Source organism: Ctenocephalides felis, unplaced genomic scaffold (assembly GCF_003426905.1).
Source record: "Ctenocephalides felis isolate EL2017-DRISC unplaced genomic scaffold, ASM342690v1 CF-g0.4_SCAFFOLD_01492, whole genome shotgun sequence".
Classification (NCBI taxonomy): domain Eukaryota; kingdom Metazoa; phylum Arthropoda; class Insecta; order Siphonaptera; family Pulicidae; genus Ctenocephalides; species Ctenocephalides felis.
This window is the reverse complement of record NW_020537646.1, coordinates 51,915,750-51,941,382: the sequence shown is the minus strand read 5'-3', so window position 1 is coordinate 51,941,382 and position 25,633 is coordinate 51,915,750. Positions and strand designations below refer to the sequence as shown.

Sequence of the window (25,633 nt, the reverse complement as noted above, 5' to 3'; positions counted from 1 at the left end):
TTACAAAATGAACATGTGCTGCCATCAATAATCTTAGCTCCGCACTTCAATCAATGAAACGTCAAATCGCCCGACATAGCTATCTATTTACACTTGTTATCTATCCGACATCCCTCCGACTACACGGACTTCCTATTACACGATTTTTGTTCAACTGCGCATAAATTCCTTGCGCAACCTATGAGTGATTATAGGAACTTGATACCAAAAGGGTGTTAATGTAAGTTTTGTTATCGACTTCTATCTTTTAGGCATGTCTGATTATATAATAGTCGCGCCAATTTTTGAATGAGGTGTCAATGTCATAAATGCCATTTCGTCCGTCTTACTCCTACTTCAAGTTGTATTTCTTGGTCTCCATACAGCACGATAAAAATGGTGCGATTTGTACCAACTCTGAGTCTCTCATAGCACGGTTCCCATACTGCACTATGTAAGGTTCCATAGAACGCATTACGAATTAGCCTGAATTGTATGTTAAATACGAGGTTTTTAAAGCACGGTCCCCATACTGCACGGTACGCACTTGCCGCGTAAAGTGAGGGTTTACTGTAATCATTTATGCTTATTTATCTAGGATAATAATGCTTTTCTTTTAACTTATAGATTTGTAGCGACCTGGCAACTCACATCGCACCTCAATTTGACAGTTTTGGCTCATCATGTTGGCAACAATGCGCGAGAACCAAAGTGCCAGCCATAGATAAGTAAACATAAGTAGATCGCTATCTGAGGCCATTTGACATTACCTCCATTTTAATATTTTTAGCGATCTGAAAGAGGCAGCACTTGTTCAGTATATAAATCAACCGCTGGTATTATTCCTAGATATGGTTTGCATACGTAATTCAAAATAAGAAAACCTAAATAATTTCTTATATTGGAAATGAGAAAAAAAAAACATACGAAGTACAAAATATATTTTCAAATATATCACAAACATTTTTACATAACAATTAAAATTTTTATAAATGTAATAATCAATATATACATAATAATAAGTATTATAATTTTACAATTATAAGTAACTAAAAAAAGTATTCACAATGGTATGATAAATTTACAAGGAACGATCAATATGAATTACTTAATGATCAACAATATATAACAACTACACAGAAATATTGTAAAAGCTTTCATAAGTATAATGAATTTACACGAACTGACTAATATTCATTTCTTAATGACTAATAATAATATATTAAAAAGAGAAGAGAAAAGTATAGAGTCTAAGTATGTAGTATATAGAGTATATACTATAGATAATTATTAATACACTATAGGAATAGTATAATTAGAAGAAATGATAAATAATGAACAAATTTAAAAAGTTAAATCCTACAGACATAAAATATATATATTGATATCAAAATTGATAAAAAACTAAATTCCAAGAATTAAAATTTATTTATGAGTCATTCTTCTTTAACATTAACTTTGCATTTGATAGTTATTTTGCTTTCCAATCAATCATTAATAAAGTTGCATTCTACAAAATCTTGAATTTCTTATGATTCGATTGTGTCAATATAACAGTGCAGCAGTCCTTTCGGCTGCAATGTTAAGAATATTTCTGAGCATCTTATACTCTGTTGCAATTTATACCTTAAATTGTTGCATTGTTTGTCTATCCTTCTTAACTCCCTCATCATATAATGGATGTGTCATACATTTTGCATGCCCTCGGCATCCTTAGTCACTAAATTCTGCTACAATTTGTATTCCCAAGAACATCTAATAAACATAACATGTAATATAATATCAAGTCGTAATAGCAAATGGTATTAAAATATTCAGAATTATTATTACCCTTTCCACTGGAGTTGCAGAGTGTTCTCCTGGGCATATATCAGATTGTCTTTCTCTTCTTATATCACTAATATTACTATACTGTGAACTATAGACATGAGAACTATTCTGTGAAATATAATTGGACATTTCTAATTTGTTCATTTTATAAAACCGGAAAAAAGTGCATTTTTTTATTAATTCTGAAGTTGCCACAAGTTGGTGCGTTACATTTTGCCATATTAAATTTCACATAAATGCTCACTTGAATACAATTAATTACAGAACCTAGACAATCGAACCTGAACAACCTAAACAACATTGAACCACAAACTTTGAGAGAAAATGGCGACCAAATTTATGCGAGTAATTTTGACGTTTTTGAAACTAGTAGCGACATCTTTTTTTCGCTAAAAATAGTAGTCCTTTCCAAAACAGGGTAATATACATTTGTTCGGAGATAACTCCCCATGGTGCCTTATGTTTACTTATCTATGGTGCCAGCTTTAGGATTCGGAACATAGATAAAAGAAGAGTATATAGATCGCTCTCTCGGGGCATATTTCGTTGCCACGTTAACTGTCAACTTGCCCGGGTTAGTTCGAGCTGCTCTCCCTTGGTGCGCACGCGTCGATCGTAGAACGGGTGCGTACATAAAATACTATAGAAATGAACCAATATTATAGACCGTTTGAATTCAAAATTAAAAAAAAAGAAATTGAATTTTAAAAAACATTTATTTTTAACAATAGTATTTTACACACATGGTTACAAAAGATTCATCCTTATAAGCTAAACACAAAAGAAATAAAAATGTATATACATAACATATATATATATATATATATATATATATATATATATATATATATATATATATATATATATATATATATATATATAATTTATTTATATTTCTAGAGCAAAGATTACTTATAATTACAATTAGATTAAGATAAATAATTTAAACACATCTCATAATTCGATCTCAATAATAAATAAATCAAAAAATTTGAGAAACTATCGGATATCTTTCATTATTCGCAAAAATTTGAGAAGCTATCAGATCTCTTTCATTCATATAAAAAGCATATATATATATATATATATATATATATATATATATAAATCATATGTAAAATTAATGCATACGATAATCTTTTCAAATAACTCAGTTTATATTTTTTGCGAATAATGCTAATTAACAATTAAGTTACTCTTTTGTTTCTGTTAATATTTTCTACGACTAGTGTTGATGTTCATTTGAATGTTGAACAAAATGTCATTATCATCATTAACATAAAGAAGGAAATTATTAATAGTAATGTACAAGTACTTAATAGTTTTCTTATGGCATCTTCAATAACACATTTAAGAATAACATCTCTATCAGAAATAAGGGGCGCACGTTAATGGTGTTTTATTCCTCTAAATAAAAAAGAGATTAGCAAATATATACTTTCTTCCATTTGACAGTTCCTGTCAATCTGTACAATGTAATTATTTTTACGGTCATTAAACAACGCAGATAATAATATTTCTGTGTAATATCAAAATGCAACTATCACTACTCATAAACTTTTCGTGGAACATAGCCAAACCTAAATTACCCCTTAGCTGGAATTTTATCATTAAGCATGAATTTCCTTCCATTTAATAATTCAGTATCTTCTCTTAGCCGACTTAATATATCATTATGAATACTATTATTCAATGCCAGTGGGAGATCAGCATGTTTCAGACTGGCTTGTAATTTCTTTATTAATGTTTTTCCCTGTTTATTCGTCTCATATCAATAATTGTGTTTTAGTAAACCCGTTTCATAACTACTTCCAAGAGAAAAACTGCTGAAAAAAATCAATGTTAAATTATTTATTATAAACCTTTATTATTAATACAAGAATAATTCTTAAAAACTTACCTATCAGTGAGTTGGTTAGTCTGACAGCAATTTTATCTTTCAATAACTATAACCTTAAAATTCCTAGCATTGTTAAATGTCTCAGTTATTATGCTATAATAAAAACTTATATCAGACTAGTAGTAATAGATGCAAGTATTTTGAAGTATGCATATTGATAAAAATACTTACTTATTGTTGAAGGCCCGTAAATATTATTAATCATTTTACCTACTACATAGGTTCTAGTGTTCTAGTAGAAAACACTAGTTTTGACCAGCCAAATAGCAAACATCTACAACATCCAAAACAATATTTATTTATGATTAATATGTTCGGTTATTTTATTCTTATTACGTACTTTGTCATTTCTCGCTGGAAATACATGCAATTTTGCATTTTTTGGTATTAGTGCACCCTGGAACGTAACACATCGACATTTTGCTTGTAAACTAATCCTAATCACTTATAAACGCAACCGAACGTTCTCGAAATTGTTTGATTGCCCGCGTTGAAATTCTTACCAGATGAGTGCCAAATCGCTGCAAGAGCGCTCCAAGGGAGAGCAGCTCAAACTAAAATCGAGCTACAGAGTTTTGTTCGGAGATTACCGGCCATGATTCGGAACTCGTCGTAATTTGATTGTTAAAAGTAGCAATAAAAAAAATTGACAGTTCCATAGAGTTTCGAGATCCGCTGCCACAAGTCTGTCTTGATTGTCTTCTGTCCTACAAACTTTGTGGCTGTGCTTTTAATTAACCACGATTTTACATTTTGATTTTAGAGGTTAAGTTTTATAAAATGATTCAAAATAATTGAAATATAATGTTTCTTGAAGTGAAGTTCGAATTTTCAGTTGTTTTTGCAAAGTGATTGGTGTCAGCATTCTTTTTTTCTTTTTTTTGTATTTGTTCATTTATAATAATTAAAAAAAAATCGTTTTTGGAAATCTATGTTTTATGTATTATGTCAGGGTATTTAAAAATTTCTAGATGTTTAGTACAAAATTTAAGACCGGTTGGCAATTACGCCAAATTCGGCGTATTAGGTGCGTATCTTTAATTTATTAATATGTTTTGCTCATTCTGTATATATATATATATATATATATATATATTGTATAAACATCATGATTATTGTTTTGAATTTATGGTCTTATATGTTGGAGTTTACATTTTATAATCATATACTTTTAAACTTTTTTATAGGAACAAGTTATCGTAACAACTTCAGATACTATGCTAATGATTGTAAGCCAAAGGTAAACAACATATGGTTGCTTTTTGATATTTTGCATATGATTATTCAATCCTTGCATTAAATTTTCATTTTATGTTAATAATATGTAATAGATATTGTCAGTAGACCTATTTTCATTGCATTAACAAAGCACAAGTCTAGTCAATACATGCTATACAATTTTTCCAGTTTACTTCTATTTTCAATAATAATTTCTCTGCATATTAGTAATGGAGCTGATGGACCTTGAAAACGAAAGAAGTAAACACAATTAAAGTGTACAAATATATATTTATGCATCACATAATTAATTATGTAATATATGTATTTATCTTGTACATATTAACATATGTTCATATACAATTTATATGAATGTCAATTAATATGAAGATATTTTTATGATAGTTATAAATATGAAGTATTAATATGCACTATATAACAATCCAAATACTATGTGTAATAATTTATTTACTTTTGTGCATTATGTAAATTTGATGTTTAAATAGATTACCCACCATCCTATTCCTCGATGCGGTCCTTGTAAAATAAGAACCATTCCTGCATGCTCTCCTGAATTTCGGAAGGTACACTTTTCTTATATGTATTCATTTTAGATTTTGGTATATGTAGCGCTATCAGTGTGAAAACACTTTTGTTTAAAAGCAACTATATTAAACTCTTCAATTTATATTAGGTTTATTAACCAGATAGAATGTGATATCCAGGTCTTCCTGTCTTGCTCAATTCACCAACTTAATTCTTGTTAAAGTATCTTGGACTACCTACCTTTTTTAGAGATATTATGGTGCTCAATGATAATTTAGAAAATTAGATTGCCTTGAAAATTCTAAATTACAGTAATATTTCAATATTCAGAAAAATATTTTATAATAATTATATTAAACAAAGAAAAATTACATTTACATCATTTTCAAGAATTTTAATTATTAGTTTTTATTTAGATATTTCCGTCTCAGCAAGACAAGCCAAAATTAAGACCGTGTCCTGAACCTCCAGAACCTTGTCCACCGCCAAAGAAAAAATGGTGGATTTGGCTTGCAGTAGCTGCGATTATAGCAGGGATTTTGGTTAGTATCTTCATATAATGTTCTTAATAAATAAATTTTAAAACAGCTTTAACCTATTTTAGTACATTTTTAGTATCATAGTACTACTAATATTATTTGTCATCATATGTGGTGATATATTTTGAGTTGACATCAAAATTATGGTCTTATTTACAATGAATATTATTCATAGTGTAGGATTACTTATAAAAATAGCAAATATTAAACCTTTTTCTTATAAATTTTTTTAATATTTACAAATTTTATAATAAATATTACAATTTCTTGTTTTAGTATTACAATCGTCGAAAAAAACCAGAGGCAGCTATTGATCAATGTGATGAAGTAAAATCTGGAAAAAGTAATCAACATATCAAGTTTAAATTTCAGTTTGATAAGTTTTCAATTTCTATTTTAATACATTTATTTATCTTTATTGATTAGCTGGAAAAACAGCCCAAAAGGCTGATCCACGACAGTCATTTGATATTCCAGAAGAGGTACCCTATTTATTAATAGGAGGAGGCACAGCTAGCTTTTCTGCATTCCGGGCTATAAAATCTAATTGTCCTACTGCTAAGGTAGCTCATTAACTAAGTTTTATGTGTTGTGTGCGCGAGGGTTATTATCGAGTATAAATGATGAATTGCATTATGTCTTTTAAATGATTTAGATTGACAATTTCTCATTGTTTCTAAGATTTTGAAATATTTGATAATAGAAAAATTTCATACACTTATTTGATACTGTTCTAGGTCCTAGTGGTAACTAATGAGTACAGCTTGCCCTATATGAGGCCACCATTATCGAAAGAAATGTGGTTTAATACAGATGATGATAAGGCATTAGCATTAAATTTTAGACAATGGAATGGTACTGAAAGAAGGTAAGCTGCACTTTATACTTGACAATTATGTATGATGCATATATATATTCATAGAAATTAAGTTTATGATCTATATGCCCTATGACAAACTTGTTTCTCCGAATAATAAAAATAAAAAGATAATAATTCATGGTATGAAGATATGGTAACACTAGACTACATAATAAGAACATTATATTTATATTATTTACATGAACATTGAACATTGTTGTATTTATATTATTTTAACAATTTAAGTAACAGATTTTTTTAACTAACAGCACTTATTGCATTATTTGTATAAAAGTATCTTTACGATAATAATTTATATACGATAAGTATTTGTTAATTTGATCAGCAATTTTACTGCAAATTTATCTCATGTCATCGGCTATTATTTCATAGTTGGATGTGAAAGTAAAACAATAGGTTAAAACTGGTTTTCTGAGGAAATTACAATTTGAAAACCAAGTTTCTGAAATGTCGGTTTTTGTATAAATTTTAGAGCATACATATACATATTGTCCCTATCGTATGAACTACGGACAAGTTAAAATTGTTTTTTCGCAAAATAGCGGCGGTCTGAAAAAAAAATGCTTTACAACTTTTTTAAAAACATTTGAAATTAAATTTTAAATTTAAATTTGATTTTTTTTACAATTTTTTTAAAAATAGTAAAATTCTGAATTTGGGGATGAGCGTAATTCATACTGAAGAGAAGTCTATAAAGAAAATTTTGTTAAAATTTCAAGTAAAACGGTCAAGTTGAAGTTAAGAAATCGTCGATGTCATAATGAGAAAATCACATATATATAAAGTAATGAAACAGAGAAGGATTATCGTGCTCAAATAGCTATATCTCCAAACATAATTTAGGATTTGATAAATCCATTAGATTTTCACATATTCTTGATTAGTGAAACTATTAGAGTAGAATACCCTCTTAAAGTTACAATTTTTTTTATTTATAATTATTTTTTCAGTTTATACTTCGAACCAAATGATTTTTATACGAATATACGAGAATTAATGAAGAGCGAAAATGGCGGAGTTTCTGTCGCACGTGGATATACAGTCATTAAATTAGATATTCCGAATAAGACTGCTTTCTTGGACGATGGTACAAAAATTCGCTATGACAAATGCTTAATTGCTACAGGTATTTCTATTATTTTTTCAGATTTGTACATATAGTATAGGAGGCAGGAACGTTTTCAAAGCAAGAACTTTACCCAAGCTGATTTTTTGTCATGTGGTGCTTGGAGCACTTTCGGTTAGAGTATGGGCCATCTGGCTATTGGGTTGCATTTATTAGTGCGCAGCTAACTTGTACATTTACGATTTCAAAATTTTGAAAGCATTTTAGTCAGTCCAATTTTCATTTTTTTTATTTGAATAGGTTCACTAGACTCACATTTTTTATTGCCAGATATTTTTGTCGCTGTGAGACTCCAGTTTATTTATTAATGTTTCAAAATCTCAAATCATTTTAGTCTGTCTCCAATTTTAATATTATGTTCATTAAGGCTTTACACTTCTACAGCAGTATCTAGAGTAGTGCTTCGGCCTAATATCTCTTCTATCCCGGTTTACACTAACTCGCGGACACCTGAAGAATACGTGCTCAGTATCTTCTTGTTACCATTATTCTGTGTACATGTATATGATTATGGGTGCGTTCGACTTGGACGCTTACGCGCTGTGAGCACGCCGTGAGCGCGCTTTCATCGTTCGACTTGGCGCTGTGAGTGTCACATAAGTACGCTCGTAGCACCATCGTGGGATGCTCGTAGCACATATTTTGCGCTCATACGTGCTCACGCCACAGAGGTAGGGCAGCGTGAGCGTGAGCGTCAGTTGTTTTTACTATCTGTCATTTCATTCATTTATTAATTGTCAAATTCTTTATAATCCCGCAAAAATGGCAAGCTGTATATCACAATTATTTTTTAATATTAATATTAATATTGATTAATTTTAAATTTAATTAATTTTAAATAATTTTAAATTTTAAATTTAATATTACTATTAATTAAGCATAAGCTAACCAAATTTAATTTATTTATTAATTGTTAAATTCTTTATAATCCCGCTGAATGATCCAGAAAGTACTAAAATTTACACAATTACCGTTACCGCCAGTTGCCGCCATTTTGATGCTTATTGACGCTCACAGTATCCAAAACGAACGGAATTTAGTTATCGATTCTGAGCGCTTATCGGCCTAGTCGAACGCTAAAAATTCGTGCTTATAAGCGTGAGCGCTCACAGCGCGTAAGCGTCCAAGTCGAATGCACCCTATATATGTGCATGTATATCTGTATATGCAATTTATATAATTGTGTGTATGTATATATTTATGTGCGTATGTGTATATTACGTGTCTCTTTATTTAAATGTTCATATTTATATATCTTCAAACATATATTATATTCAATATTATTTTGTTTATGTTGTTATAGGATCGAAGCCAAGACAATTGGAAGTACTTGCACAATCAAAGCCAAGTGTGCAACGCCATGTTTCTGTTTATCGTGGTGCTCAAGATTTCAAGGATCTTCTTGAAATTGTAAATTGCTCCCAGAATATAGCCATTATTGGGGGAGGTTTTCTGGGTTCTGAACTTGCTTGTGCGCTCACGAGGAGATGTAATCTATTAGTCTTATTTCATTAAATAATTAAAACAGCTAAATTAGAACAGTTTGCTAACTGACTCTACATAACATAAATAATATGGTACTTTTAAACTATATTATGCTAGTATCTATAATAATTTATTTGGCTTCAAAATTTCAACGTTTTTTTTATGAGTTAAATAATCAATAATTTTTTAAATTTATTCTAAATTTTCATTTCAGCTAAAGCTAAAGATAGCACATTGAAAGTTACACAAATTTTCAGAGAAACAGGGAATATGGGAAAAATATTACCAGAGTACCTTAGCAAGTGGACAAGCAATCAAATGAGAAAATTAGGTAATCTTTACCACTATCATTTATTTTAATAAAATACTAGTTAGTTATTGCAATAAAAATTTAATTCAGTGCTGAAATACGTTCACAGTGATCATACAGTATCACTATAAATAAAGTTATGAAAAAATACTAATTTTATAATTATTATTGAAAAATGTCTTTTATAGTTTTCTGGATGTTTCTATGAATTAAAAAAAAAAGAGTTCGAGTAAGGTTCACATGTGATTGAAGTAAAACTTATTTGCTGCTGTATAAGATGGCATTCAAGTAAAAATAAATACATCATATAACAATTTTGAATAATGTTTATTAGCAATATGGTAACACTCGTGATGCACACATTTATTAGTGTCAACGTCAACCATTATACGCATTTATATAATGATAAATTATAAATTATATATTTATAGTAGCATTAAAAATATGTATAATATTTAAAAACAACGAGTGGGGCGCATGGCATTGTGTCTTAAGGCAAATTACTGGAACTTTCCGTACCAAAAATGATTTTTTTTAAAAAAGATCAAAAGAAAAGAACATTTTTGAAAAAAATTTATTTTGAAAAAAAATTATTTTTTTGGAAAAAAGATTTGTTGAAAAAAAATGTTTTCTTTGTTCAGATCGGTTGTTCATCTTGTGAATACAAGTAAAATGTTTTTTGATTTATTAAAATCGGATAATCTTAAAAATTAAGTTACCGTTTGTGGCACTTTTTGCCCCGTATCTTCGAAACGGCTAGACCTGCTTATGCCATAAACTAATCAGCACGTCTACTTATCAACAGCAACCAAATGTTTTTTGAATAATTGAAATCGGTTGAACCGTGTTCCCGAAATCGTCGACGAAAATTTGTATCCGCACACACACACTCATTCATTTTTCCTAAAGTATGCCAAAATGTTCAGAAACTTCTGAAACGTAAAGATATATAAAAATTTTCATTTTTGATTTTTTTGCGATTACTTACCCTGCGGGAAGTATGGCATGATTGATTTGTCATTGTAATTAGCATTTAGAAATGAACCTTTATTAGAGAAATGAAGTAATTGCTGATAAATAAATTCTGTAATATTCGTTCACACAGTGGATTATGTTAAACAACGCCTAAACAAATATTGTTATCGCATCATGTAATTGTGTTTGAAGAAATTCATGTAATTAACACTAGATATACCAGCCGTTTGTATATACCTATTTCTACCAATACCAGTCAAAATGACTGGTCTCTAAGAAAACATACTTATTGTGTTTTTAAGTTGAACAAAACTAATTACAGCTGTTAAATAAACTTTAAGATATTGTCAAATAACAAAATATATTGATTTTTAATAGTTTTTTCAATACTTTAGCACAATACTCAATAAAAGTGTCCGGCTACACACATTTGTTTGCGCGTAAAATTAGAGCCACCGACGTGTTTTTAGATTTTAATTTCAATGCTATATGAATAATTATAAAAATAATATCGGTTATTGCATTTATACCCTTCATGGTATATGTTTCAAGAATTTTCATTACTACAAATTCGCTTAGAGTAGTTGATTCATCGTCTTTCGCTAAATACGGGCAACCATTTACCATATATTTGGTTTCTACATCAGATGTCAGACAGAATTTTATGTAAATTTATAGTTTCTTTGGCATTTGCTGGCTAAATATGCTTCAGGCCTTTGTTGGAAAATGTTATTCAACCATAGTGATATGATCTCCCGGTTTGAAGCAATTTTTGCTATTTTCTATAATTTGTTCCAAACGCGGGCTTTTTTTCTATAAATTTGGCCTGACAATGTGTCTGAAAGATCTTTGAACTTCTAATCTACCTGCAAAACCTATTTCACTTTACTACAACGCTTGTCGAAATAGTTTCGTCCAAACTAATTTTAGTTTCCTGATTTGGTGCATTACTTCCAAATTCGTCTTCAGAATTGGAAGAAAGTGGCTCGCATCGTCTCATACGTTTGTTTGTGATATCTATCCATTTACTAACATACTTGATCCATCTGTATTGTCTTTATCACGAAATTTTCCCATTTCTACAGTCGATAATAGCACTGTCTTGTGAATTGATTTCTTCATCTAAAAATTCACCGTCACTATCATATATTTCAAATCCTAGGTCCAAACATTTCAGAGATCCGCTGATTGTAATTTCCAAACAAGCTAAAAAAACATCGTTTCCATTCTTTTTTCGAAGATTGACAGTCGCTATAAAAATAAGTCGAAATCATGGCAGTTTTCTCGTTTAGTTTTTTTTTACTCAAGAATATATTTTTGAAAATTTCTGTTTCCACGCGAATGTTACTTACTTGTATCAGTGTACAAAAAGAATAAATAATTATACTTGAAAATCACTTTGAATAAAATTTTATTTAGTGTGTTGAACGAAGCTCGAAACAATTGTTTTGTTGGTAAAAATCTAGTAATACTTCAGCAATCTGCATTTTTACAATGTAAAAAAGAATAAAAAATAAATAATATATATTGTCGTCGATAAGAGAGTAGGCGATAAACGCATACGATCTATGTCTATTGTTATTTCGGTTCTTTTATCAAACATTTTCTATAGAAACTTGCACCAGTCATTTTGACTGGTGCTGGTACAAGTAGTAGTAACACAATTTATTTTTGTTACTAATATATATAAAGTAACTTTGAATGCACAAAATGATTTCTATACTTATAACTTAAAAAGTCATAACTTCATTTCACAAAACAAATTTTACATATAATGGGAATTTTGAATTGAAAGTGCCCAACCAGTCATTTTGACTGGCGTGGTATATCTAGTGTTAAAATTAACATACATTCATTGACTGCTTGTATTTTTTTTACTTTTTTGCTGGCGATATAATCGCATTCTTTGAACAGCTATAATATTTGTCTTGCCTAAAAAATATTTTCAATTTTAATAACTTCAAAGATTTATAGAAACTACGAATAATATAGAAATAATTTCTAATCAATGAACTTACTAATCATTAATCTTATTAATCAATATTTTCATGGAACAGGGTAAAATATTCTTCTGATTCAGGCATTTTTCATTAAATGAAGATTTGTACTACGATGCAACTTTAAAATGTTTATTTATCTATGCCGATTTTCTTGCCGATATCGGTACGTTATCTATGCCGATTTTCTTGCCGATATCGGTACAACGTTGATGCCATTACTCATACAACGACAGATCTCTATTCACATACACGACGACTAGTTACAATCGACCCGTATAGAAATGATTTCATCGAAAGCGCATGACTCACAGTTCTGCCTTAACGCATTTCCGTTGCATTTGTACGATTTCACACCCTAGTCGCGCCTAAAGAAGTTTTACTTCAAAAATTATATTTATTAATTCATCTATCAATATAGAATGCAATGAAAAACAGTGAATAATTCTAGAAGAGATTACAATATTATCGAATTATATTTTTATTATTAAACATCATGTTAGTGATTTTTTGAGTAATTGTTAAAATGTCGCATTATAACAGGTGTAGATATTCATCCAACTACAGAGGTTGAAGATGCTCTCACTCAGAATGAAAAGGTGGTCTTGCTTTTAAACAATGGCGATAGAGTTGTTGCTGATCATGTAAGTGCTGATTTGAAAATTCTTATGATGTATGGGTCTTTTTTATTAAAAATCTGTCTTTTAGAAAGAAAGGTTTTGCATGTGGAATAAACGAAATAAAAAATACCAGTATTTAAATAAACACCTCACTCTGTGAATTCGTACAGGTTGTGGTTGCAATAGGAGCGGAGCCTAATACTGATTTAGCGAAGACATCAGATCTAGAAGTTCATGCGGAACATGGTGGTTTTATCGTGAATGCAGAGTTAGAAGCGCGTTCAAATGTTTACGTGGCCGGCGACGCGAGCTGTTTCTTCGATTCAAAGTTAGGCCGCCGAAGAGTGGAACACCATGACCACGCCGTTGTTTCGGGAAGATTAGCTGGAGAAAATATGACTGGGGCCGGTAAGTACGTTATTAAAACTTTTGCAATATACTTTCTAAGATTAAATTTAAATGAAACCTTAAACAAGATTTTTGTACTCAAATTATGTTTTGTCTATTCTAGTGTTTTTTTACGATACGATTTCGTGGTTCATTGTTCTCTGTAACGTTCTTAACTAGTTTAGTTTTGCAGTACTTGCAATATTTATTTTGACGTCTCTTCAATCGGAACCAGTTTTAAATATCCCGTGATTTCTTGTCTGCTGCTGGACTTATACTTCAATATATATGGGTGTAGTTACAAAGTTGAATATTTCAGAGGAGCATTTAAATCATTTATCAAATTTATAAAATACTAGCTGACCCGGCAAACATTGTTTTGCTAAGTAAGGTATATTCTAAACAATTTCTAGAGAATCAAAAAAATTAATACTTTAAGTGTATAAGGATGTGTTTTTTGAATGCTATAAACACCATTAGTTAGTTTGTCTATAGAAAACATGGTATAATCCATCAAAGTCATTTTTGTTCTTTCGACTTATTGATTACGTTTCAAGTTTTTCAGATTCTTTTTTGATTCAGGATTTTATGTATAATTGTAAATAATACTACTGAGCTTATACAAAATTTTCAAATTTCTGCGAGGAGAGAGGAGAGATAGAAAATGAATTGAGTATTTCTTCTTTGACCTGCTTTTTGAAAAGTTTCAAGTAACATTCGATGAACTGAAGTAAATTTAATAAAAAGTACATATGTATAGCAGGGCGAGGCACAAAGGTCCAATTTGACTTTGAGCAAATATAAACTATATTATGAAAAGCAAACGAATTATGTCAAAACAAATAACACATTTCAAACGAACAATTATCTGACTTCGTTCAGTAAAACTGCCAGCTACTTCATCATTGTAGAAATGTGCTTCTTTGCTGTCTTTCAAAAAATTGTTATCTAGACCTTTTTATCACATAGACAGAGTAACTTGGAACGGCCAGGTGGCAAAGAGGTTTAATGTCTTATTTTAATTTTAAAGGTCTTTTACAGAATAATTACACTTTTAACTAATGCTAAAAAACTACCAACGGAAGAAAATACTTTTATTATGGACTTTCAAAGATTACAGTTTATCTCCAGATAGCTGGTTATACATCTTTTACCCTCTACTTTTCAATTCCTTGTTAAACAATGCTTAACTTTACTGGTTTTTGACACATCGCTGGTGGACCTTTTTAACCCCGGACCTTCATAATTAAATAATATTCACGTAAAACATCATATTAAAAGTAATTGAACATCATTTGTCAAAAACGTTTGACATTTCACGTATTAGCCACAGTCCATTGTTTTATTCAAATTACGCTTCTACAAAAATGTTCAAATTAAAAATGTAAAGTTTCTACGCGATTTTGAAATAATTTCTCATCTTTTCGACAATCTCTGGATTGGCACGAACATAGATAAAAGAAGAGCATATGATGGGCACGAATTTTTCAAGACCATTTTCATTTTTCAAAGAGAGCTCCGTTTTTATATATAAGATTATGCGGAAAATGTTAACGCGTTTTTGAAATGTGTAATCACCAGCTCTACACACTACATATTTTGCAAAATGTGCTTTCTATTTGTGTTTTTTATTTAGACAGTTGTACAGTAAGCAGTGTTAGTAGCAATACTTGGCAACTATACTCGCTTTCGCATAACAAAGTCCTGGTACGAAAAGCTCAAAGCTATAATACATATAACGCCAAAACTGACCTGTCTTTGTCATAAACAACAACTAAACGATTACGAAGTCAAAACTAAACGCCAAACGCCAGAAGGCAAACCTCCCGTATCATAATTAAACAATAAAACTAATCATTCAACCAAAATTGATCAAAGAATAGATATTATAAATACCATAACCTTCATTTTCCATAGACAAAATGCAAGTGCTTATAAATTAGACGACATCATTTATGCATCAAGCTGACTTATTGTCAGAATGAAAGGACCTTCTCATATTTCATTGTGCATTAGAGGACATAAAGACCATATTTCTAAAATTCATTTGTTTCATATCAAATACATTCAATTTTTGTTCGAGAAATATATGCAATGGGTTAATAAATATATCTCTCCACATCAACACAAATCGATTGTTCTTTCACAAACTTCAATTTTTTTGCACGTATCTTCAAAACTGTCTTTGCCTAAAACCTAAACAGCACGTTTTCCAGTTAAAACGAATCGAGTCTATTTTGAATTATGCAAATCGGTTGATCCGTGCGCCCGAAATCGTGGACGAAAAATTGTATTCAAACATTCACGCGCGCGCACACATACACACATGCATACATCTATTTTTTACTATAACTTACCCTACGGGAAGTTAAAAATTAAATCATGTCTTTGGCTCACATTGCGTAATCGCTAAACAATTATATTTTCAAAATTATTTGTTTCACATGATTCGACCTTCAGGACACAGAAATTAATTGAGAATTACTGGATTATAATTAATAATATGCTTTGTATGGATGCAATTTTTAAACAGCATTTTACTTGTGTTGACGTAGTCAAACATTGATAACATTTTTTCGAAATCAGATTCAGCGATTTTGGAGTTGCAGGAAATAAAGTTAAAAAAAATTATTGTGGTCTGAAATGATTGTTACTAATCATTTTAATAGTTTTCATACACATGTAAAAATGTTGAAACTCTGATGACATGTGGACAGGTAGACAAGTAGACAAATAGGAAGATAGACATATATAGTTATAAAGGGTAACATGTAAAATGGTAGACAGGCAGATAAGTAAAAAAGTAGAAAACACATGAGTGGACTGGTATACTAGTGAATATGTTGACAGATTCCAAAGTAGACTTGTAGATGCTTAGGCAGGTAAACAATTATACCAATTACACTGTTAGCCAGGCAGATCATATACATTTCAAATATTTAATGTAATAATTAACAGTATTTTGAAGGTTTCTATTAGTCAATGCTTTAAATTTAGTCAATATTAACAACAGACATTAACTTTCATTGTTTTTTATATTAATTCTAAATTGCAGAAAAACCATATTTCCACCAGTCAATGTTTTGGTCGGATTTGGGACCTGACATTGGCTATGAAGCAATCGGGATTGTGGATTCAACATTGCCAACTGTAGGAGTTTTTGCAAAAGCTACAGAGAAAGATACTCCACAAGCTGCAGTCACTGAGAATGATGAGGCAATAAGGTATTTTTCATTATAGTCTAAAAAAATTATGTATAGTGGTGCCTAGCCTTACGAGCGCCAAAGAAGCGCTTTGTTTGCTTCGTCGTATGAGCAAAATTCTAAATTAGAGCCGCCAAAGGAGCTATTTGTTTGTTCGTCATACAAGCAAAATTCGAGATACGTGCGAGAAACTTTATGGGGATGCGAATAAAACAGGTTCATGTAATATCAATTGTAACAAGGATTTTCGTACGTGGAGTCGCATTGAACTATCATACAAATATTTAAAATAAATTATTTTGAAGTTTAAAATTTTAATTCATTTATATTAATGTTGTGCATTTGCAAAGTGGGTCAGAGTTGAGAAAATTATGGATAAAAATCGCCCCGAAAAACATGCAACTAGTCAAGCAGTGTGATGAAACATGTCTAACTCATTATCGCAGCACTATAAGAAGTTGAAGAAAGAAATATTGCTCATTGGACAGTTTTGTTAAAAGCAAATGCTAGTATAATGATATTTCAGTCATTTTTTATTTAGGAATTTGCTATGTTTTTGCAGAATATGTATTTTTAATCTTAGCAATAAAGTTTCATTCATTTTTATTTTCAAAAAAAGCTGTGCTGGAACCAATTAGTGGCATTTCAATATATTTATATGGAACATACAACATCGAAGTAGGCTCATAAGGGCATGGTTTCACTATACATACATTTTATAAGCAGCATATATATCAGAATAAAATAATAAATAATAATGTATGGCTTTGTGCTTTGAGGCAATTTACTCGTACTTCCCATGCCGTAATAAAACATTTGAAGAATAAAAATAATCTATAGTTAATAAAAAATTATCAACAATTGATAAATAACTATTATTTTAAACATCAAATAGATTAGTATAAATATGAACTGTACATCGCACTGAAAACTTATTATGCATCTGAAGACTTTATAACATATTTCTAACAATTATGTAAAATACCGCATATTACCGCATTTTATTTAAAATTTTTGCTTTTCCAAAAAAAACTAATTGCTTCTTTACATAGCCATACAACCAAAATGTTTTTTGAATTATTCTAATTGGATGGTCCGTAACTTTCAAAACTGCATGTCCAGATTTTGTACTCATTGCATAGTATCTGCGTAACGGCTAGACACCAGCCTTTCGCAAAAACTATTCAGTACGTCTCGCCACCAGTACGAATCGAATGTTATCCAAATCGTTTGACTGATATCGTCAATTTATATTATATATAAGATATATACATTTTTAATTTAATATATTTATAATTTGCACTCAATTAGTAAAGAATCAATAATAATTTGATTTATTGTACAGAATTAACTAAAAATAATTAACTGTGTTTTTTTCATTATATTGTACTGCTTTTAATTAATGTTTTTACAAATAATTTAATCTGTCATTCTGTAGATCGGAAGCCGAGGCTAAAGTTGAACCTAAAGACGTATCAAATGAAAAAGAATTTGATCCAAAGGATTACTTGCCAAAAGATTTCAAAGCTGAAGAAGATTATGGAAAGGTAAATGATTGGTTTTGAAAAAAATGCATTTATTGATTATTTATTTAATATAAATGATATTAATTTTTCAGGGAGTTATATTTTATTTACGCGATGATATCGTTGTTGGTATAGTTTTGTGGAACGTGTTTAATAGAATGCAAATTGCACGACAGATAATATGTGAGCAAAAAAGATATTCGGATTTAAATGAAGTAGCTAAGCTATTTAGAATTCACGAGGATTAAAAATTAGGTATGTAGTTTAACGTTATATTTTATGTTTACATTATATTCTAAATTAAAATAAAACTTTACATTTTCACACGTTTATGCATATAAAAAATTACAAAATCATAACATTTTTAAATATAATTTATACCAGTACTCGAGGAATCGATTACTGTAATGATGTACAACGTCGATTGTTTTTGTTTAAGTGCATAATAATTATTACATTTTCTATTGTCAATAGATCCAGAGATAATATTAATGTTTATTTATCATATTATTATTATACATATATAATAATAAAAATGGGTTCTTTGCCCCCATAAGCATATTTTATTTTCAAAAAAATATATTAGCAACAATTTTTTTTTGTATATGTATAATCTATATCACAAAATTATAAGTAAAACAAACTTATTATTCGCACAGATTTATTGAAAATAACTCTATCCATGTGAATGCGTGTCTCCGGTTTAGTTGAATGTGCTCATTTTGACTGTATATTTAATATTAAATATTGCGAAGAACAAATTCTTATAAAAATAATAAACTAGTGGTACATAACATTTGAAACGAAAAATAAAAGGGCGTAAGCGCCGTATCGAGGCTTAACTGTTAAACACTACAAATTTTGGTACCATGTAAACATAAATGCCATTTGTACTTATTATTAAAACTTCTAAAAAATATCTTCTAATTTGATGTGCATATGGATTATTTTTGTGCGCCAAATGGCATTTTTTAACAACGTTTTTATTGAATGCCAAAAATTTAAATATTTTTTGAATCATTCAAATAGGTCGGCTCCGTTCTCTCAGAAACTGAATTGGTATCTTTGTTCATCTTTTGCCCCTTATCTTCGCCAAATCATGCCAAAAAACTATTCAGCAAGTCTCCACATCAATAAGAATCGAATGTTTTTTGAATTATTCATATATATATATATATATATATATATATATATATATATATATACTAGATGACCCGACAGACGTTGTCCTGTACCCACCTCTCCGTTTATTTAATATCCCATACTAATATTTATACCGTTCAGTTAAAAATAATCATTATTTTTCTTCGAGTTACTATTTACACCAATATATGAGTGATGTTAAATGTAGTACTGTTTCAAATAAAATGATTATTCTCAATTCCCACAGTTAACACTTTAATTATCCCTTTTATGTTCAATAAAATTATATATTAAAAATTATACACTGCGATTTATAGAACAAATTTATTTCCAATAGCTCAATTTATTATATTGAATTTAAGGATTATACAATATTTTTAGACATACCTGTAGATGTGGATGTTTAAATAAATGATTTTTTGTTTATTCACGGCTAAAACATTGATTTTCCAAATTTATCACCATGTATTTATTGTCATAGCATAGATTGAAATTGAAAGTGTTGAAAATTGAAATCTTTTAAAAAGTATAACAAATTCAGAAAGAATTAATATATAGCATGCGGTCAAGGTACAATATCACCTTCGATTTTTCTACCCAAAATAATTGCTTCAATAATGTTGCCTACTTGAAAAGTATTTGCTTTTTTGAAAAACATTATTAAACATTTTTCTCTTATAATTAGTTCTTTTATCGATACCCAACGTTATTTTGAAAAAAGTAAAATTACACCACTGAAAAGAAATGTCATCCACCCGAGAAGTGGTAAAGGAGTCTAAATTGTTTTCACTTCTGAAGAGTAAGATGAACCTAGTTCCAAAATTCCAAACGAATTGGAAAAAAGTAAAAAAAGGTCGGACCGAAAGCGCTCCATTGAGTAAATATTCCGTACCCAATGACAAACATATGAATTTTTGACACAATGAAACTTCTAAATAATTTTTTTTGTATTGTGACTTAGTATAGTAAGGCAAAACGACCGCAAATTGAATATTTTTGAGCGCAATCACTTATGGCTCGTCTCCTTTGCACGAATTCGTACGGCGAATCTGTTCGCAAATTATTGCAAGCAAAATTCGCCGTGCGCGTCAGTCGCATGCGCAGACTGTCAGACGCATGTTATATTATTTGCATCTTATATTATTTTAGTTATGGCACATCTCAGCTGCTTTTCGACAATAATAATGTAGACATTACATTTTCTTTATTTTTAATCATGAATTTATTATATTTTAATATTGCCTTAGCCTCTAAGTGAATAGAAATGTTTGGCAAATGACAGTTGTTATTTGTTTTTAATGTCAAACCATGCCTTAAATATTTTAAAGGTCAAACAATGATAAGCGGTTTTTTTGTAATTTTTTCCATTTATTTCTACTATCTAACTATATTTCTATGAATCAAAACATTCTAGAAAATTTCCCGAACAAACTTCAGGAAGATTCATGAAAATCCGAATTATAGTTTAGGAGGATTAATGAAACTTACATTGTTACAGAAGAATTTTATATATATATATATATATACTAGATGACCCGACAGACGTTGTCCTGTACACACATCCACGTTATTTCAATATTCTATACCAGGGGTCGGCAAGCTTTTAACTGTGTTTAAAAGCTTGCCGGTGTGCCAAGCCACTGTACCAATATGATTTAGAGTGCCGCCTTAATTCTGAAATATATCATTAAGTTCTAGGAGAGAAGAATTATAACCCAATTTATCTTTGAAACATATTTATAAACACATAACCTACAATTCTAACATAAACTAAACAATTTTAATGTGAACCTTGTCCCTGTACATTTTTGCTTAACATTTCAATATCCGGGGTATAATTTGTAACTTTTAACTTCACACATGATTCTGAATGTTCAGTTGTTAAACGACTTCTTTGTGAACTCAAAATATGTTTCATGTAAGAAAAAATTTGTTCACAAAGATATGTGGATCTAAAAGCTGAAAGGAGAGCGCATGCAATTTTCTTTAAACAATTAAATCTTTCCGGCAATGACATCCAACAATTTAATACGGCTGTCGATTTTTCTATAGAGTCATCTTCTAGATTTTTTCGTAATTCTTTAAATTTTGTTTTCCATAATTCTGAAGATGATAGTTCGATAATTTCCATTTCAAAATTATCAACATTCATCCACTCTAAAATTGAACAATCGAACGGTATTATTGATGAATCTATTAAATCTGGTTTTCTGGTCTGGAAAATATAGGCACATAAGCTTCAAAATCTTCGCATCTTATGCAAAATTCATCTTTAAGTGCTTCAACGTAAGTTTTAAGTTCATTGTTGTTTACGGTCGATTCATTTGCAAGCGCTATCACACTTGGGAAGTATTTGTAGGTGCTCGTGTTAATATCACCTAAAAATATATTTAATTTTGACGCAAATGCTGTCCAATATTCAAATAATTCGAGCACCGTTTGGCGCTTCCCTTGCAATCTCAAGTTTAGTTCATTTAGATGATTTGTTACATCGGTCAGAAACATCAATTTGCCTAACCATTCTTCATCGTTCAATTCGGGGAAATGTTGTTCCTTTTCATTAAGAAAAACTTTGATGGGTTCCAAACATGACACAAACTTATTCAAGACATTGCCTCGACTAAGCCAACGAACATGGCTGTATGAGGGAAGGTCAACATATTCACTTTCCATTTCTTCTAAAAGAGATTTAAATTGCCTGTGTGTCAATGAAAAGCGAGACACTATAAAATTAACTATTTTAACAACAGTGTTCATTACAGGAATTAGGCACTGTGACGAAATTTTGGCAACTAAACTTTCCTGGTGTATTATACAATGGAAGTTCAATATTTTATGTCCAATATGATTTTCAAGAAGTTTGACAAATCCTCTATCTTTGCCAATCATTGCAGGTGCGCCGTCAGTGGTTACAGAAAATATTTTTTTGACATTAATGTTCTTGCTGTCAAAATAACTTATGAATGAAGAAAGAATATCCTCCCCCTTAGTTGTCCCAGACAGAGGAATCGAAGTACACAATTCTTTATAAACTTGATTTTTATCACAATACCGTGCAAATACTGCAAGCCGTGCAATATCATTTACATCGGTACTTTCATAAACAGAAGCACTAAATGAAACAGCTTCTTGTAATCCAGCATTCTGTTTTGTTGTTACATTGTCTGCCATTTCAGTTATTCTTCTTTCAATTGTTCGCGCAGAAGCCGGTATTTCTTGAATTCGGGATAATATGGTTTGTTGGTTAGGTAAATCGCTAAACAACTTTTCATCACTTTCATAAAAATTTCCTTTATATATTCTCCATCTGTAAAGGATTTGCCTTTGGCAGCTATGCAATGAGCAATTGCGAAGCTGCATTCTGTCGCTTTAGCCTTCGTTCCAGTTATTCCACAAAAAAGTTATTTGTTTCTTATAGCAAGAAACAGCTTTCTTTATAGTTTCACATTTCTCATCGTTGCTATTGAATATGGACTGATGTTTGGTTTGGAAATGTCTTTGTACACTTGACGTGCGGCATACTACACTTTCGCGGCATATCGCACATACAGCACGATCCTTTTGTTGTATAAATCCATATTCATTCGTCCAATAGTCTTGAAAACCGCGAACATCTAATTTTCTTACTCTCCATTTGATTAAATACGAATGAATTATAACAAATATAAAACTAATAAGATACAAGTCTTCACAAAAAAATTAGAATGAAAAGTAGCGACCAAACGAAATGCAAGTTTACCTCTGCAAGTTTAAGCCCACCACGCAAGCACACCACACAAGCAAATGGTGCGCAGCACTCGCAGTAGAAAAACGAGAAAGAGAGGGGCGAATGATACTCCAACATTCAGCTTGAACATTCGTGAAGGCCGCTTCGATAACTCTCGGCGCTGCACATGTTTCATCCCTTTTACTCCGAATGCAGTCTCACTCAACCTTCGCGCAGATTTTCGTGAAATTAGCGAGCCACGTTAGATAAATAATTATAATTAAACCTTCTCTCTTATTTTCAACATTTTCTCTTATTTAAAAATCACTTCGTCTCGATATATTTGCAATTTTCCTAATTACTTTGTAGAGTGCCATTCAGAACCCCATCGCGTGCCAAGCCTGGCGCGCGTGCCGTAGGTTGCCGATGCCTGAAAAACAGTAATTATTGTTTTTAACTGAACGGTAAATATTAGTATAGAATCTATACTAATATTTACCGTTCAGTTAAAAACAATAATTACTGTTTTTCGAATTACTATTTACACCAATATATGAATGATGTTAAATGTAAAAGTGCTTCAAATAAAATGATGATTCTCAATTCCCACACTTAACACTTTGATTATCCCTTTAACAAATATTAGAATATGTTCAATAAAATTGTATATCAAAAATTAAACATTGCAATTTATAGAACAAATTTATTTCCAATAGCTTAATTTATTTTAATGCCAAAGGTTATATAATTTTTTAGTCATACCTGTAGATGTGGATGTATAAATTGAATGATTTTTTGTTCATTCACGACTAAAACATTGATTTTCCAAATTTATCACAAAAGAAAACATTTTCTGCCTTTGTGATTTATGTTCTTAGCATAAGATACACGTGTTGAAAATTGAAGTCTTTTAAAAGGTATAACAAATTCAGAAAGAATTATTATATAGCATTCGCGGTAAAGGTACAATATCACCTTGGTTTTTCTACCCAAAATAATTGCTTCAATAATGTTGCCTGTTATTTTCATAATTTTGTACCATATTTTAACTGGCTTTCAGTAATTTTAATATCTAAATTACATTTTCTCACCAATAATTCAATATACATTATTATTTATGTTCATAAAATAAATTTGTCAAATCCTGTTCACATGTGCTCTATTCAACCTACGATCAACAAAATTATTGCAGTAAATGGAGAGGAAAAAAACGGTGTCGGAAATAGGCTAATCTTTATCTTAAGTTCATAAACTCACTCATAAACTATTTAATTTAAATGGAAAAAACTTTGTAAGCGTCTTTTATCTGCATGATAGCTCACTCATTTTACACGCAGAAGTACTCATTTTAAAGCTTATTTTGAGCACTATAAAACCCCATTTTCATAATTAGCCTTATAAAACACCAATTTATTAAGATTTTAATTGATATAATTTTGTTCGTTACATGATTTTCGTTAAAATGTATATTTTTAGAAATATTTGCATAAACGTTGAAAAACGCAAAAAAAAAACAAATTTACGGTAGCCAGTAACTTGAAATGTAATTTCTTTTTGAAAAACACTATTAAACATTTTTCTCTTATAATTAGTTCTTTTATCGATATCCGATGTTATTTTGAAAGAGATACAATTGCACCACTGAAAAGGAATGTCATCCCCCCGGGAAGTGGCAAAGGAATCTAAATTATTTTCACTTTTAAACTTGAAAGTAAGATGAACCTAATTCCAAAATTTCATGCAAATTGGAGCACATTAAAAATATTCAGACCCAAAACGCTCCATTGATTTGAGTAAATATTTCGTATCCAATGCCAAACATACGAATTTTTGACACAATGAAACTTTTAGATAATTTTTTGAGTAAGTAAATTATTTCTGTTTTGTGATTTAGTAAAATAAGGCAAAACACGACTGCATTTAAAAGTTAAAAAATAATAATCTGTCAAATTGAATTATAGGCTAAGTTTGATGTGTAATCACTGACAGACGCATGCGCAGACTGCATCACCTGTCAGGGGCATGTTGACCGTAAAATAGAAATGTTTGGCAATTGACAGTCTTCATTTGTTTTTAATGTCAAACTATGGCTTAAATATTTTCAAGGTCAAACAATGATAAGCGTTTTTTTGTATTTTATTCTATTTATTTCTACAATCTAACTATATTTCTCTGAATCAAAAAATCTTAGAAAATTCCCTTATCAAACTTCACGAGGATTTATGAAAATCCTAATAATAGTTTAAGAGGATTAACCATTCAT

At 30.1% G+C, this 25,633-nt stretch overlaps 2 protein-coding genes across 3 annotated transcripts in view; one reads left to right on the top strand and one right to left on the bottom strand.

Annotated features, from left to right (window-relative positions):
• Window positions 1–4,528: 4,528 nt before the first annotated feature.
• LOC113369928 (apoptosis-inducing factor 1, mitochondrial-like) overlaps window positions 4,529–25,633 on the top strand; it is a 112,666-nt gene continuing 91,561 nt past the window's right edge. For both annotated transcript variants that reach the window (XM_026610551.1, XM_026610550.1), the window contains exons 1-14: window positions 4,529–4,736; window positions 4,897–4,949; window positions 5,890–6,015; window positions 6,289–6,355; window positions 6,439–6,575; window positions 6,750–6,880; window positions 7,843–8,018; window positions 9,322–9,507; window positions 9,718–9,834; window positions 13,329–13,429; window positions 13,576–13,813; window positions 16,848–17,016; window positions 18,434–18,542; window positions 18,614–18,776. In XM_026610551.1, coding sequence (XP_026466336.1) covers window positions 4,655–4,736; window positions 4,897–4,949; window positions 5,890–6,015; window positions 6,289–6,355; window positions 6,439–6,575; window positions 6,750–6,880; window positions 7,843–8,018; window positions 9,322–9,507; window positions 9,718–9,834; window positions 13,329–13,429; window positions 13,576–13,813; window positions 16,848–17,016; window positions 18,434–18,542; window positions 18,614–18,769 — 1,848 coding nt within the window. In that variant the 5' untranslated portion in view covers window positions 4,529–4,654 and the 3' untranslated portion in view covers window positions 18,770–18,776. The remainder of the gene's footprint in view (window positions 4,737–4,896; window positions 4,950–5,889; window positions 6,016–6,288; window positions 6,356–6,438; window positions 6,576–6,749; window positions 6,881–7,842; window positions 8,019–9,321; window positions 9,508–9,717; window positions 9,835–13,328; window positions 13,430–13,575; window positions 13,814–16,847; window positions 17,017–18,433; window positions 18,543–18,613; window positions 18,777–25,633) is intronic.
• Window positions 21,861–23,024, bottom strand: LOC113371370 (general transcription factor II-I repeat domain-containing protein 2A-like). Its single transcript, XM_026611998.1, has one exon. The coding sequence runs from the start codon at window positions 23,022–23,024 to the stop codon at window positions 21,861–21,863; it is 1,164 nt and encodes a 387-aa protein (XP_026467783.1).